The 16,399-nt window shown below is 57.2% G+C and overlaps 1 protein-coding gene across 3 annotated transcripts; it reads left to right on the top strand.

The window, feature by feature from the left end:
• Positions 1–77: 77 nt before the first annotated feature.
• KCNK17 (potassium two pore domain channel subfamily K member 17) lies at positions 78–12,725 on the top strand. 3 transcript variants are annotated; one of them, XR_013830095.1, is made up of 6 exons: positions 100–406; positions 3,310–3,424; positions 5,991–6,151; positions 6,614–6,788; positions 11,388–12,337; positions 12,447–12,725. XR_013830095.1 is itself a non-coding variant. In XM_079933527.1 (5 exons), exons 1-5 carry the CDS (start codon positions 134–136, stop codon positions 11,693–11,695), a joined length of 1,032 nt encoding a protein of 343 aa, XP_079789653.1. In that variant the 5' UTR covers positions 78–133; the 3' UTR covers positions 11,696–12,725. The 3 variants fall into 3 exon arrangements, 1 of the variants encoding a protein (XP_079789653.1); XR_013830096.1 differs by having other exon boundaries at positions 11,388–12,097; positions 12,180–12,725; XM_079933527.1 differs by having other exon boundaries at positions 78–406; positions 11,388–12,725.
• The last annotated feature ends 3,674 nt before the right edge of the window (positions 12,726–16,399 follow it).

Here is a 16,399-nt window from a genome sequence, read left to right on the forward strand (position 1 = left end):
GGGGTGGGGCAGGGCTGTCCCATTCCCCAGCACGCCTCCTCTGCTGAGAAAACTGGGCACAGGCAGGCGTTGGCTAGAGAACGGACCAGCCCAGTTCCTTCCTAGCCCTTCCTTTCCGCTTCAGTCCTGGTCCATGGCTCCCGGCTCCGGCCTCCCTGCCTTTCCCGCTGAGTGCAGACGGAGAGCACGGGAGGCGCCCGAGGGCAGGGTCTGGGGCTGCGCGATGCCGAGCACATGGCTCCTGCTGCTTGCCTACCTGACTTACCTGGCACTGGGCACCGGCGTGTTCTGGCTGCTGGAGAGCCCCGCGGCGCACGATTCCAGCGAGAGATTCCAGCGCGACAAGTGGGCGCTGCTGCGGAACTTCACCTGTCTGGATGGCCCGGCGCTGGACTCGCTGATCCGGGTCAGGGGCGAGCGGGGCGGCCCGGGCGCGTGGTGGGGCGTAGGGGGGTGGCTGGCGCAGCGGAGCGCGGGGTGCACAGGCATGCGGCGAGAGGGCACGCACCGGCTCGGGTCAGGGCAAAGCCGGGAGCACTTCTCCAAAAGAAAGTGGAGGGCACAGACGCGGGGACGAACGGAGGCGCGCGTTGCCGAGTAGGGACCCCAGAACTGGGCTGGACCCCGATGGAAAGAGCCCAGCTCCGGCGAGAGCAATGCGCAGCGCGGCGCCATGAGTCCCCGGTTCGGGGCGAGAGGGCGTGACCCTCCCTGTCCAGAGAGTTGCGTGGCGCACACACCCGAATCTGGGGACGAGGACGACAAGGGGCGCGCTAACGGGGTCCAGAGCTGGCTGGCTGGGCCGACCGGGTACGGGCGGCGTAGGGACAGAGCGCGCTGGCCGGCTTGGGAGGTGGCAGGAGGGGTCGACCTGGGACCGCGCGGCGCTGTGTCGATGTCGGACCGCGGGCCAAGGGCGAAAGGGCACCCTTGGCCCCTTCCACCGGAGACCCAGGTGCAAATTTGAGAACTGGGGGCAAGGACGGCAGAGAGCGCTGGGCGGAGGCCTGGAGAGGCTGAAGGGGGCGATGGGTGGGAGGATGCAGAGGTCACGGAGGACAGAGACTGCTGAGGGGGTGGGGGAGACCCATCGGGGCCTGGGGAGGAGGGCAGGCAGGCGAGGGTTCTTCCGGGCAGGGCCTCACAGATGGACGGAGGTCTCCTTCAACTCTGGGCAGGCGACGAGGGACCCGGCGCTGCTTGGATTTGGCGGAAGCATCAGCGTCCTGGACCGTGGCTTGGTCAGTGGGTGCAGACAGCTGCGCCCCTAGACCGACATCCCCACCCTGCAGTCCCCGTGCCTCCTCTGGCGAGGAGGGCAAGGCCTGTGTGCCAGAGTCACCAGCCCAGAGCTAGTCCCCAGAAGGTAGCAGGGAAGTGTGTCGGGTGGGAAGGGACCGGAGCAGTGGATTGGAGGTAGAGTCCTGAGCCCTTGAGACTGGGCCGCTGTGGCTGGGCCTGGAGCTGGACAGGGAAAGGACTATCTCTGTTAAGAATCCGATGTGACACCTCCACCCCCTACATCTCAACTTCTACAAATACAGCCCGACTGCCTAGTCCTGGGGGCTGTGTGACACGCCGCTTGAAAAGGTGGTGAACTTCAGTTACCAGCAGCCTGGGCCCAAGGAACGTGACAATGATGGCAACGGGAATGATAGTAAATGCTTCTGTGTAGCACTTACTGTGTGTCAGGCACTGTTCCTACTGTATTAACTTGCTTCATCCCCACCTACCTCACAGGTAGGTGCCATTATTATCATCCCCATTTTAGAGATGGATAAGATGAGGCTCAGAGAGGTTAACTACAAAGGCACAGGTTCATAGCCAGTGCACTGGGGTTGCCAACCATGAGTACCGGCTCAGTACAGATCTGTGCATGTGGGTGTTTCCCAAGGATCCCTGGGGGGCTCTCATCTCTTCCTCTCCACGCCCTCCTGCTCCACCCCCACTTCTCCTCCTTCCTCAACCCCCTGTGGATTCAACCATCCCCAAGAATAGGGATGTGGTATCTCCAACCCAGATCAACCCCCTGAGTGCAGACATGTAAGCGCAACTTCCCGCGGCCCTCAAACTCCCACGGGGTCAAGAGCAAGCGGTTCTCCTCCTCCCAGCCCTGTTCCTCCACCTGTTCTAAATCTCTGTCCTTGGCCTCACCTCCACACACCTTCACAGAGTTCTTAGATGCTTCTCTCACTACTCACACCAAATAAGGCCAGAGCCCTGGGCTTCTGAATATCTTCTCTCTGTGCCTCCCGGGCCACTCTGTGCCAGGATGCAGCTCAGGCCCTCTCCATCACTCACCCCTGCAGGACTCTCTCCCCTTCCCATCTGCCAGCATCTTCTATGCTGCCAGTTGCCACAGAGCACACGTACCTGAGCTTGCCTCCCCTTTGCTCGGTGACCTTGGGAGATGCCTGCCACTCCATCCCTGGCATGGCAGAGTCAAGCATGGCCTGGCTGCCAACTACCTTGCAGTCTCCTTATTCTACACCCCAGATGCAGTCCTCCCTCCCAGCCTTTGCTCCTGCGGCCCCATTTACCTAAACGTCCTTCCACCAGGAACAGTCCTATCCGACCCTCAAGGAAGGCCCAACTAAAACATCGCCCCCTCCATGAAGCCTTCTGCCTCTACCGCCATCAGAATGCACACTTTCCCTATCTGTATTCCAACAGCATTATATTTGCAGTAATGACGATGATAGCAACTGCTAACCTTTCCCATGTTCCATGTTCCAGACTGTTCTAAGTCTTTACACCTAATACCTCATTTAACCCTCAACGACTCGATGAAGTGGGTGCGATTAGTACTCCCATTTTACAGAGAAGGGGACTGAGGAGCAGAGAAGTTGGATATCTTACCCGCGATCACGCAGCTGCACTGCCTGTGTGCCTGGAGCTGCATGGGCTGCACTGTATCAAAGTTAGTTAAGTTTTTGGCTCTGTCCTGCTGAAGACTGAGGTCATGTCTCCTTTATCTTCAGCTCCCCTAATACACCACATGTACCAGGGCTTGTTGCAAGAACAGGAGTGAGCAGGGGAGAGAACAAATGGAGTTCTTCCAGCCAGTGAGATACCCTGGGCTGACCTGGGTTCTGGGGTGAAGAGAGGGGAAGGAGCTATCCCCATGGTCCCTGCCCGTGGGGAGCCCCTGGTTGGAGGGAAAGAGCCTCCTAGCCCCAGACAGGCTGGGATCATTGTCACGAGTGTGTGTGTGTGTGTGTGTGTGTGTGTGTGTGTGTGTGTGTGTGTTTGGGTGCAGGGGCCCCATCGCCCCACAGAGCCTGGTGGTCACTACAGCCTCTCCCCCAGGGCGTCATCCAAGCCTACCAAAATGGGGACATCGTCCTCGACAACACCACCAGCATGGGGCGCTGGGAGTTTGTGGGCTCCTTCTTTTTCTCCGTGTCCACCATCACCACCATCGGTAAGAGCAGGATGGGGCCAGGGAGGAGGGGCTGGGGAGGGCGGCCTCCCCTGGGGACAGGGCACCAGTTACTTTCGGAGAGGTTACTAGGGCCTCCTGGCTCTGAGCGTAAACAGACGCAGCAGCGTGGGCGCCGCCTGGGAGCAGAACCTTGGGCTCACTGAAGATGTGCTGAATCGGCTTCTGCATTGCACCCAGGTCCCCAGGAGGTTTGTGAAATGCTGCTCTGGGGACTTCTGCCTCACACAGCCTTTCAGGCAGCTGAGGGCCCCCCGGGTAGCAATAAAGACGCTGCTGGGCACAGTAAGTGTCCTGGTCTGCTCGGCCAAGCCCGCCCAGCACTCAGCCTGGGTTAGGGGGTGGTGAGGGCAGAGGGGAGGTAAGGGAAAGTTGGGGAGGAAGGAGGGACAGAAATCCAAAAAGAGCCTTTTGACCCCCTGTTCGCAGCCTTGGGGAAGGTGGCCCTTCCCACCTCTCCACAGCTCACTAAGGCACCCCCTCACCCCATCACCATCCTCTCCAACGCCTTTCCTCCCTCATACACCTGGACCCCTGGGCTAGACCTCCCTCCCCCATCTCTAGGCCTGTCCTCAGGAGAGCAGAGGTGGAACTTGTCCTGGGTGGGTGCCTGGGGACTGTTGTTTGGGGAAGAAGAGTGGCCTAGATCCCTCCGGCTCTGACACCCAGGAAATAACTCCAGAGGGGCTGCCTCATCACCCTGCCTGGGCACCCTGCCTGGGCGCCCGGCCCGAGCGCCTGCATGACACCAGACTCACCACCAGGTGGCGGGCGGACACCACTGGTGGCTACCACCTCCAGCCAGCTCCACTCCCCAGGAAACTCGCAGTCACTCTCCTCCCCAGAGTGGAGCCAGGCAGACGCACCCAGAGGACTCTCCCTGTGGCTTTAAATAATACTTCTCGGAAGCAGATCTCAGGCTGCCCGGGGGCTTGGGCAGTCCTCCACCTTGAAGCAAGCATGCTTGGGAGGCCCCTCGACTCCATGGGCCCTGCGCCCCGGAAGGCTGGGGCAGGATGGTGTCTATTCACCCTTACACCCCCGGGTCTAGTACAAGGCCCGGCACACAGTGGGTGCTCAACAAATGCTGACATAACGAATTCCAAATATACCCACTCTACCACCATTTATTGAGCTCCAGAGCAGGAGGGGATGTTGATGCAGTCACTGTGGGCCACGTCTTCCAGATGTGCGGGGGTCTCTCATCTCTGAACCCCACACCTCCTACACTCTCTGCCCTGGGCCCGTGACCGGCCCACCTAATTCAGAATTTCGCAGCCTCTCTCTTCCCAGCTCTACCATTCCTGATGTGGACTTTGTCCCTGTCTCTTCTCTCCACTCAGTGCCGCCCTAAAGCTGTCTGGGCCGGCTCTGAGCAGGGAGGAGGGCCGGGGAAGGGGTCTCCACCCTACCCCACACGCCTGGTCTGCGTACCAGGCACGTAGGAGCACTTTTATACTCGAGATCTCATTTTGTCCGTATGGTCCAACCTCCAAGGATAAGGCTTCTTCTTCTCACGGATGAGGAAGCTGAGGCAAAGAAGTTGCACAACTTCCTCAGGATCACGTAGCTAGTAACCCACAGGGTTGGAGTTCAAAACCCAGCTGGGGGCCATCCTTGCCCTTTCCAACAGCACCTACCCTTAGGGTGGGAATTCTAAAAGGCAGGAAAAAAGAGACAGCCATTCAGAGGTGGACAATAGGGAAGTTCATGATTCTGATTCCAACCACACACACACTCACACGGACACACACACACACATGCACACGGAGAAAATGCAGAGAAAGGAGGGGGAGAGGGGAGATGGGAGACCGGGTACATGTGGGACAGTTCACGACAGAAGGAAGGGGTCCTGAGAGGCGCAGCAGCGGGCTGCCTCCTTGGCACCCCTGTTACCCTAGGACCAGCACCCTGGGAGGGCTGTACTTTCCAAGCCCTAGAATGAAACAGGGTCTGACCGGCACACAGATACTTCTGGGCCAGCAGGATGGGCCTGAGCCCTGAAATCACTTATCATCTATAAAACCCATCACCAACTTGCTCTTTTATTCACTCAGCTACCCATCCATTCATTCAACAAAAAGACTGAGTACCTAGTATGGTCCAGATAGTTCTAGGTGCTGGAGATACAGTGATGAGCAAAGCTGGCAAGTCCCTGCTGCCCACGGGGGGCTGATATCCCATTGTGAGGGAACTCGTGAGAAACTAACACCTATCCTGAAGGAAGTGGCTGGAGGCTCTGCAGGCTCCCGCACCCCTCTGCCCACCCAGGGAGGGAGGAAACGAAGCGAGGACAGACGGGATTCTCACACTTCGTGGTGTGTACCCATGCACACAGCACCCCCTAGAGATTCGGTTTTCCAATCCGTCAATCTGGGCATAATCTGCATTGGGAAGGGTGGCTGAGGCTGGACTGAGGGAGCAAGTACAGCGCCCTGCATGGGAAGGGAAGGCCATGGTACATACCAGCTGCCATGTCCGTAGCGGGTCAGGAACGGGGGCCCCTGAAGACGGAAAGGCCTCCTGAAGTGTCTCCCTCTGGCCTCAGGCTATGGCAACCTGAGCCCCCGCACGATGGGCGCCCGCCTCTTCTGCATCTTCTTTGCTCTCGTGGGGATTCCGCTCAACCTCGTGGTGCTCAACCGACTGGGGCATCTCATGCAGCAGGGGGTGCACAGCTGCGCCCGCATGCTGGGGGTCACCTGGAAGGTGAGGGGGCTGCAGGAACAGGGGCGAAGGATGGGTCACTTCTAGAATGGGGGGCTGTGGTGGGAATCGGGGCCGTGGATGGCCAGGTTGTCACTACCCGGAGGGAGAGTCTCTGGTAGAAAATGATGGCCGTGGTGGGTAAAAGGGTTCACTGGTGGGAACAAGGGATCCTTCTGGGAATCGGGGTTACTGGTTGGAGTGTGGTGGGGTTGGGGTCACTGCCCAGAACGGGGGTCTTCAGTGATAAAGGGACATCAGTGGGGAGGGGACCTGGAGCTAGCCAAGGCCTTGTCCAGGAGCCTGGAGAACTCACAGCAGGGGCAGAGGCCCCAAAGGCGGCCCCCTTCCTATGAGGGTAGCGCTCACCCTGCCGTTGGCTCGGTGCGCCCCCAGGCTGTCTGCCCCCGGCCCCGTGCACTGAGCAGAGGCCTCATGGGGGCTGGGCGCTACGTGCACCCTCAGGACCCGGCCAAGGCCCGGTGGCTGGTGGGCTCCAGCGCCCTCCTGTCCGGCCTCCTGCTTTTCCTGCTGCTGCCCCCGCTTCTCTTCTCCCACGTGGAGGGCTGGAGCTACGTGGAGGGCTTCTACTTCTCCTTCATCACCCTCAGCACCGTGGGCTTCGGCGACTACGTGATTGGTGAGAACCGCCGGCGGGAGGCGGGAGGGGCGCCCTCCACACATCAGCCCATCGTCCGTGTCCCTGGGCACCTGCTGCGTGCCAGGCCCTGTAAGGGTTTGGGGCCCAAAGTCCAGAGGACACGGGCTTTGGCAGGTTCAGCTTGCCTTTGTGGTGTGATAGGGCTAAGGTCACCCAGCTAAAAAGTGACAAGCGGAGTTTGAACCCTGCGCCTCACGCTGTAAGCCACACTTCTGGCCATCCTGGAAAGCCTGAGAATTCCCCAGGCTCACCTCTTATTCTTAAAGCTCATCAGATAAAGGGGGGCCCTGAGTTCTCTCCCCCGTCCATCGTTGTCCCAGGGTCTCTCCTCCCCACTTCACCCCGCCCCACAAAATGCCCCTGGGTTCAGGGCCACGAAGCCCACATCACAGCCCAGGGGGTCTGGCAGGAGAGTCTGGGAGAATCAGAAAATCCCAGCCTCCCCTAACCCCCAAGCAATTGGTCTCCAAACTTGGTCAGTAAGAAAGGGCTGTGTGGCCCATAGGGTCCAAGGTGGGGTTTAATCAGCGGTCGTCACCCATCGTGGTCAAGTCAAGGGCCCCCGGAAGCGACTGTCCTTGTATTAAAAAGCTGTGGCAGTTGCCCAGCAGGTGGCAACAGAGGGACATTCTGCGGGGCGCACGGGTGGCTGGACCCCCAGCCCCATCCCCCTTTACTCCCCCCGCAAAAGGGTCACCAAGTGAGCAGTGGCCATGGCCTCAAGGGGCTGTGTGCCCTAAAGTGAGTTGGAGGCGCTGCCCTTCTGCTCTCCTGCAGAAGCAATATGAACCCAGCCTGGAATATTGAAATGAGGTCCCACCAAAGTAACAAACAGCTAGAGCCCATTAAGCAGCCAAGAGCGATGACTGTCCCCACATTTACTGAGGAGAAGGACGAAGCTCACAGAGGCCAAGACGTTTGCCTGAGATTTTGCACAGCTAGTGGGGTATGACTTCCGACCTGACTCCAAAACTCTTAGCCCTTTCCAGACGGCCTCACATATCCCCTGTCTGGGCCTCAGTATTCCTGTCTATAAAATGAGGGGCCGGTCTAGGTGATGGCTAAGACTCTGTGCAAAGTCCCCTTCCCTAAACCTCTCCTTCCCCAGGAAGCAAGGTCTGGTGTCAGAGGCGTCATGCTGCCCCTTCCTGATATCCTCTGTCTTGGAAGGGAGGCCGTTGCTCTGGAAGAGAAGCTTTGGGACAGTTTCCTCCAAGTGCGTCATGCTATCACTCCTACCCTCAGAGAGGAGAGATGTATCTGAGGAGAGCTGAGCCCACCGTTCCCACATCTGCCCACCTCAGAGCTCAGAGAATGAGTTTTGGGTATGCCCTCTCCTCTCTGTTCCCACTGCCGTTTCCCTAGTCTAGGCAGGGCTGTTGCACATGGCTGGTTGTACAGGTTGGGCACTGCACAACCCTAACGGGTTGCCATTCACACAGAGCATGATGAGCATGGCACCCATGGACTGGTACAGCCTCTGTCCTTGTCCTCCCTTGGCTCTCATGACCTTTAAAATGACAAGTGCTATCATGTCACCTGCCCAGCTCCTCTGAAAACCTTCAGTGCTTTCCTGCAACAGCTGGCCCCCTCCACTGACTGCCCCCCACCTTACCCCAGGGCTCAAAGGATGAAACTCAGGATGTGTCCCCAGTGATAGTCCTAAACCCACAAGTCCTTGTTCTCTGAGGGTGCCCATGCAAGGAGGGGGGAGGAGAAGAGGGAATGGGACCCCCAACTGCAATCTCTTTGTGCCCATGGATTACTAGGGCTTCTAAAGTTTGGTCCTAGATGGGAATAGCTGACAGCAGGCTCCCCTAGAAGCTTACCTGGAGGATCCTGTATGGGGTTACTGAGGACACATTCTGTGAGTATGTCCAGAGGCCCCACAGCCCCCTGAGGGAAGGCAGGGCAGGGGGAGGAGGGGGCAGGCCTCTCTAGACATGGGCAACCTGGAAATGTGAAGCAAGGCCTCTGCCACCACCGGGGGGGTGGGGGGATGGGGCGGCAGAGACATCCACACAGCTGCAGCAGTGAGGAGGGCCTGGCAGGGCAGGGAAGCTGGTGTATTAGGCGCAGGGCCCCCAGAGTCCCCTTCAACCAAAAGCTCTGACTGAGAAGGCCTGGTATGAACCTACGAGGGCCCTTTAAGTCCAGAGGGACTGCCGGGCAGCCCACTCCCACCGAGTGGCAACAGGCAGAACTGTCCCCTTCACCACATCTCCAGAGATGTGCTACTCACACTTTGCCCTCTGCACCCATCTCAGTGTCTCGTGACAAGTGACCACACGTACCCTCACTTGCCCTCTGTAGATCACACAGCCCTGGGTTGAGGCTGTTATGGCTGGGCTGGTCAGAAGAGTATTTCATGGTCGCCCACGTCCAGCGTAGAAGCGGAGAGCTCAGAGTGGAGAGGGAAGCAGGGCCCGGTCACATAGAGGGCCTCACAGGCCGAGTCACGGATTTTGGACTCTGTCCTGAGACTAAAGGAAGGCACTTATGGTTTTCAGGTGACATGATAATACTTGTCATTTTTAAAGGTCATAAGAGTCAAGGGGGGACAAGGACAGAAGCTGGAACAGTCCATGGGTGCCATGCTCATCATGCTCTGTGTGAATGGCAACCATTTAGGGTTGTGCAGTGCCCAACCTGTACAACCAGCCCCCGACTGCCTCATCTACAGACCCAGAGAGGGGAAGGAAGTTGATTAAGGTCATAGAGCAGGCAAGCCAAGGACAGGTCTAGGATAGACTCCCAAGCCAGGGATCCTCATACACATATGTTCCAAGATCTTCCATAGCTCAGCGGGGACAACCCACCCTCACTTCTTCCCCATGTCTCTCAGCCTTCCTCGTCCTCCAGGGATAGGACGAAACCCCTTTCTCGGATGGGAGTGCTGAGGTCCACCACCTGGACTCTGGGTGTCCACTGTCCTGTGTCAGCAGCCACAGGGTGTGTTGTCTTCCCAGTCGCTCCTCTTGGCCCCAGTGCCGTGGCCGGGACAGCCCCCAGGTCCCAGCCGCCTGCTTCTCCCTAGCTCACAGCCTCCGCTTCCCCCAAATACATTTGCAATTCCGTTGAGCGCCTTGCCAGCTGCCAGGTCTCCTGCCACTTATGATTTCGGCTAAAAAAACAATGAAATAAGAGGGGAGAAGAACACCTCCTCCCCTCCGTTGCCAGAAGCAAGTCGAGCTGACGGGCAGAGAGCTGGCTCACGGCTGATCTCATTTGGGACCGCCAGCGGAACGGTGGCCCTGTAACCCAATCAGCCTAATCCAATCCCAGCTTCCGCCAGGCAGTGACGTCGGGCCCGGGGCTGTGGGCTCATCCCCGAGCTGGGGCCCAGGAGAGGGGCTCGGGCTGGGGAAGACAGGGAAAAGAGGTTGTGTTGGGGCCAGCAGGACAGGGTAGGGGGTGGACAGAGGGGTGGGCGGTACAGAGAGTGGAGACAGAAGACGATGTCAAAGAAATAAGAGGCCAGATCTCTGCCCTTTGAACAATCCTGATCTGATAAGATAGACCCTCCAGCGCAGAGGGAAGAGCTAAGTGATGGAGTAGCTCTTGACACAGCTAATCTAAGCCTCCATCCGTCCCCTCCCTCACTCATTCCTTATCCAGTCCTGACTGTGCTGGGGCACAGTGTGGGGATCCAAAGGCGAGGAAAGCAACCACCTGACTATAGGTCTTACATGCCAGGCACCATCCTGAGCACTTTATGACGTGAACCCATATGATGGTCGCGACAGTCCTAGAAGGTGGACGCTCTTGTTGTCTCCATTTTATAGATGAGGAAGCTGAGGCCCAGAGAGGGTAAGTAACATACAGACTGCGGGAGACAGGGGCCCAGTCTAGTCTCTGGGGAGTAAAGTCTGAGCTGAGATCTGAAGGGTGAGGAAATGAAGAGCGTTCTGAGCTGAGAGGACAGCAAGTACAAAGGCCCAGGGGCAGGAAAGAGGATGGATGGAGAAATGGGGGAAAGACCAGAGTGACTACAGCACAGCACTCAAGGGGGAGAGGCAGGCAAAGCGGGGCTGGAGAAGCAGCTGGAGGGCATTGGGATGAGGATGTAGGATGAGAATGTTCTTCCTAAAGCTCCTGGAAAGCTCCCTTCCTTCAGACATGAGAAAACCAAACACAAGAACAGGCCAACCACAGAGCAGGCAATAGAATCTCTTGGAGGGTTTGTCAAAACACAGATTGCTGGGCCCACCCCCAGAGTTTGTGATTCAGTAGGTCTGGAGTGGAATCCAGTCATTCACATTTTTCACAAACTCTCAGGGGATGCTGATGCTACTGGTCCAGGGACCCCACTTTGAGGACCACTGGGACAGAGCACAGAGTCCTTCAGAAAGACAAAGAATTTTAGCTTCTAAACCCTAGGAGTTAATCCAGGGAGGCTTCCTAGAATCCAAGGGAGGCTTCCTAGAATCCTAGAATCCACAAGACCAGCAATCTCAACCCGGTCTGGACTTCCCACATTCTACTCAGACACATCAAGCCATGTATGTCTGTTTCTGTTTTGGGAGCATGGCCCTGACTTTCCCAGGTCTCTGTCCTCTGACCTTGCTTCTCCCCCAGGGATGAACCCCTCCCGGAATTACCCTCTGTGGTACAAGAACACAGTGTCTCTGTGGATCCTCTTTGGGATGGCGTGGCTGGCCTTGATCATCAAACTGATCCTCTCCCTGCTGGAGGCTCCACGAGGATCGTATCCCTGCTACTGCCACAGCTCTAAGGGGAACTTCAAGCCCCGAAGCTGGAGCCAGAGCCTGGATGGAGAGGCAGAGCCCCACTCCCCGCAGCCAGGCTGCTCTCTGGAGGGACCTGTAATCATGAATTGCCCAGAACCCTCTGTTCAAGTCTCACACTGTGGAAAGGACAGCTAGCTATATTCTCTTTGTTCCACCTTCTTCTTCAGCAGCAAGATCCCTGATTTTAAGCTTGGCATAAGACCACCCAGACTAAAGTCTACATTTTTTGGTCTTCCCTTAAAGCTAGGCGCAGCTATATGATTAAATGTTGCCCAACAGGCTACACAGAGAAGTATTCTGTGTGACTTATTATGGATGTGACTTCCAGTGTGTGGGGGATGCTCCTCTTTACCACGTCCTTCTTCTAGCTGGCTGCAATGCTGATACGGTGGCTGGAGCTCTGGCAGCTATGTTGCACCATGAGGTAGAGGCCATGTTTGAGATTGGCGACACAATAAGATAGAAAGAGCCTGGATTCCTGATGTTTGCAGAGCCACCATAACAAACCTGGACTGAATACCACCAGACTTCATTTATGTAAGAGAGAAATAAATGTTGATCTTATTTAAAACGCTATTAATTGGGTTTTTCTGTCACTCATAACCAAATCTAATTCCAGTTCCAGATGATACACGCACCAGAGACAAAGGCAGCTTCTGAGACTGGAGTATACATAAAGAGAAATCACTCCCTCCCCAGGTGAGTTTGCCCAGGACTGGTGGAGGGAACGGATTGAGGGCCACACTGCAGGCCCCCACAACCCCAGAGACTTTCCAGGTAAACTCACTAAAGATTTGCTGATAACTCTCAAGGTTGATACAGCCAGCAGGCAGCTGGTCCCAGTTTGGCTGCTAAATTCTTGCTCTATCACTCACTCATACCACAGAAAAGCCCAGGACAGGCCAGTGGGCTCCTCCTGCCTCAACATGCTCCACTGCATTTGAAGGCTCCAACCACAGTTTGCGAAGCCAGGTAGGATTTGCAGAGGTCACTTCTGTTTGCAGAGCATCTCTCCCTAAGCATTTCTGTCTCTCACTCAGGGTTGCCACTGAAGCAGCACACAGCTGTGTGGTCCCCACCTCACCTGGGAACCCAAGCCCAGCCAGGAGCCCCCGGCAGCACCAACCAGCACCTACAGATCACCTGGGGCAGTTGGGTTCTTGGCCTCAGTAGGTATCTGCAACTCTGCTCCCCTCTACCATCCTATAGGTAGCATCACAGGGACCTGGGGGGTGGGGCTCCATGTGGCCCCTCCCTGTGATGAACCCCTCAGCCTCAGGGCCCTCCTGGAACTGGGTCTGGGGCAGCCTCCTGGCCAAGGAAGAAGGAAGGGCTGTTACACCAACCAGCTTGTGCCAACTGGCCTGGGCCAAAGTGGACCAAGGCCAGACCCAGGAGCAAACACCAGCGAGTAAACAGCAGGGTCCGTGCCCACTTCTTAAGGCCCACAGGCTGGGCAGAGGAAAGTGGAGGTGAGGAAGAGATTGCTGGAGGTCTGGAAGTAGCATCCCTTGTGTTGATACTTAGCACACTCCAGAAGGAGGACCTAGCAATTCAAAACTGGGAGAGAGGCAGAGACTGGAGTGCTGGGTTGGCCTCTGTGGCCCCAACTCTGTCTTGCCTTGAACCCCTTTCTCCTCACGCCTAGCCTCTCTAGACAGAGTCCCTCTCTTCCCAGCAAGCCCTTCACCGGTGCACACTCCTGCCTCTGCTCAGAATGCCCGCCCCAGAGGGAACTTACAACCTGTGGTGCTGGGGGTGGAGCAGAATAAGGCTTCTTGATTGGCCAGTTCCTTACAGACGTCTGCTCCACAGCCAATGAGAAGAGTCGCTGGAACTCTAAGTACAGATCCGGAAGTGGGGAGGGGACACAGGTGAAAAGTGAGGGGTTGTAGAGCGGCGGGAGAAATAGAGTAACGAAGTCGGGATCTGGGAAAGACACGAGAACAGAAAAGCCGACCTTAGGACAGAAATCATAGAGCAGACGGGCGGCGAGGTCTTTCCCACGTGGAGCGATGATGCCGCAATAGGGTCAGCCAGAGAGCTGTGCACAGTGTGCGGGTAAGGAACCAAGTCATTCATTCGCTCACACAGCCTGGGCCACCAAGTCCTGGAGGAGGAAGGAAAGGGGCCCCTCAGAGCAGTATACGGTGGTTGTAAAGGGCGTGAGTTTAGAGCCAGCCTGCCTGGCTCACCCACCAGCCCTGTGATCCTGGACAAACCACTTAAAGTTTCTTTGCATCAGTTTTCTCCTCTGAAAAATGGAGATAAGAGCAGAGCTGATCTCCCGGGATTAAATGAGTGACTGTGCAAAGTACCAGAAGAATGTGCGTCAGCCCAGAGGAAGAATGATGTGCATGTCAGCTGCTGGCGGTCCACGGCAGGCCCAGTGGCCGGGGCAGGAGGCGGACACTGTGCAGGCCGGCAGCCAGGTGACAGGCAGCGCCTCTGATGACCCCTCTCGGGGCTGGGGGCTGGCCAGGCAGGCTGGAGCCCTGCCCTTGGGCGCTCCCAGGCTGATGCCATGGTGCTGCTGGCCGGGATGAGGGGCCTGGACCCACATGAGTCACAGGGGAACCTCCTAGCAGAGGCCAGGAAGTGTGTGCTGAGTGTGCAAGTGCAGGGCCAGGGGACCACGATGCGGAGGGACGGGCAGACCCCTCACACCAGCCAGCTGCTGCCTCTGCCTCCCCTCCTGGATGGGCTGCCCAGCTCTGTGGCTCCAGCACAGCCGGGACAAGATCAGACCCAATGTCAAGCAGCGGTTCCCTTTGAAACAGTGGCATCTTTTACGATCATCGTGGTCGTCATCATTGTCATTTCCTAACATTTATTCTGTGCTTAGTAAGCATCAGATGCTATTCCAAGCTCTTGGTCGTTTTCTTCTCCCATCAACTCTGTGAGAAAGGAGCTATTTATTTAACGCTGTTTTAACGTGGGGAAAATGAGATTTTCAATGGATGTTAAGACCAGGGGTAGCCACGGATCCCCGTGGGTGGGTAATCTTTTTTTTTTTTTTTGCGGTATGCAGGCCCCTCACTGCTGTGGCCTCCCCCACCGCGGAGCACAGTCTCGGGACGCGCAGGCCCAGCGGCCACGTCTCACGGGCCCAGCCGCTCCACGGCACGCAGGATCCCCCTGGACTGGGGCACGAACCCGCGCCCCCCACATCGGCAGGCGGACTCTCAACCACTGCGCCACCAGGGAAGCCCTGGGTAACCTTAACTGTTGCTGCCAGTCCTCTGGAATGTAATGAGGGCCTGGCCTGCGGGGCAGGGAGACTTCCTTTAAGCCCATTGAGTTCATAACCAGCCTCTCTGCTTTCTACACCTCATTTTCCTCATCTGTAGAAGAGGCTGGCTTCAGGGAGTCTGAGCCTTACTACTTCTACACCCTCGGCTTTCGTCTGGATTTTCTAATTAACCACATTTCAGGGAGGGCAGTTCCTCCTGGCCCAACCCGACTCCTGGGGCTGTCTTAAGAGTTTGGATCCAAGAGATCTCTCTCCTCTCTCTCTCTCTCTTTCAAACACACACACACACGCACACGCACACACACACAAGTTCACCAGGCCCTTGCCCCTACCCTCATGGCCCATCCGATGCTGAAGGCCCGGCTTGGGGAGGGATGTCCATTCATTTTAGGAGCCAGGACAGAGAAGGATGGACTCAGAGGGAGCTGGAGGAAGCCTCAGTCTGGGGCAAGAGCTATGCTGAGACTCCCTCATTCCCAATTCCCCTCGGACCTTACCACACCAGGTTCCACCCCAGGCTCCAGGCCTGGAGAGCACTGAGCTGAAGTCGGCCCCACAGACTGCCCCTCCCACCCTCCCCAAACCCCCCACACTGCTGGCCCCAAGACCTCCCAGCCCACAGATCCACCCACCCACCACAGGGCTGGTCCTGGGCCTCCCGCCCCAGTTCCTCCCACCCCCCATGTACATACGGTGCTGGTCCCTGGGCCTCTGACCTCACCGACCCTCCTCCCTCCCCCCAATACACAGTGCAGGACTCCCTTATCTCCTGTCTCTCCTTTGCCCTTTGCTCTGAGAAACTCATCTCACTTAAAATTGTTCTTCGGAGCCAAGGAGACAGCCACCCTTCCCTCCCCCGAGGCCTTCTCAGCTCATCCCTAGGGTCTTTGCCCAAGATTACCAGCCCCGACTGCCACTCCAATCAAAAAATCTCTCCCAAGCCTTCCGGGACCCCTTGTAGCTCACAGCCTGCAGGCAGGAAGAGCAGCTGGAGCTGGACATGGCTCTTGAAGGGCACCAGGGATGCTCCCCTCACCCCGCCCACCCCCCCACCCCCGGAACATTCTCCAGAAGTACGAAAGCAAAACTGTGCGAACTGGCTCCCCTCCAGCCACTGACCCGGGCTCCTGCCCTCTGTCTGGCCCTGGGGGTAGGATCCTGTTCAGCCTTTGCCCACATTCCAACCTTCTCACATCTTTTCAGACCAACTTTTATTATACCTCATTTAATTCTTCCCTGGCCTCGGGCAGACGTGAGTCTATATCCTGACTCTATTGCTTGCTGTACAATGTTTGAGAAGTCACATAACCTCTCTGAGCCTCAGTCTTCCCATCCTTAAAATGGAAACCCTGATACCAACCTCAGGAATGTTTTGAGGAATGTGAGGAAATGAGTAATGGGTAAGAAAGCGCCCATGTTGTATCTAGCACAGTATAGGGCTCAGAAATATTTGTTTCCCCCACTTTCTCTTCTTCTTGGACTGAAGCTTCTCCCCCTCCACCCTCTTTCATCTAGCAGTTCATGAAGCCCTTCCGCGCCCCTTCTTCCCAGAGGACCTCCTGGACCTGCCTGCCCTTTGGCCCCTC

This window comes from Stenella coeruleoalba, assembly GCF_951394435.1.
Source record: "Stenella coeruleoalba genome assembly, chromosome: 10".
NCBI lineage: Eukaryota > Metazoa > Chordata > Mammalia > Artiodactyla > Delphinidae > Stenella > Stenella coeruleoalba.

What these genes read in the sequence shown, in the direction of transcription:
- KCNK17 (XM_079933527.1), top strand. Translation starts at nt 134, where the DNA reads ATGGCTCCCGGCTCCGGCCTCCCTGCCTTTCCCGCTGAGTGCAGACGG. An exon ending in GTCCACCATCACCACCATCG is followed by an intron (nt 3,425 to 5,990) that starts GTAAGAGCAGGA and finishes CTCTGGCCTCAG; the next exon opens with GCTATGGCAACCTGAGCCCC. An exon ending in CTTCGGCGACTACGTGATTG is followed by an intron (nt 6,789 to 11,387) that starts GTGAGAACCGCC and finishes CTTCTCCCCCAG; the next exon opens with GGATGAACCCCTCCCGGAAT.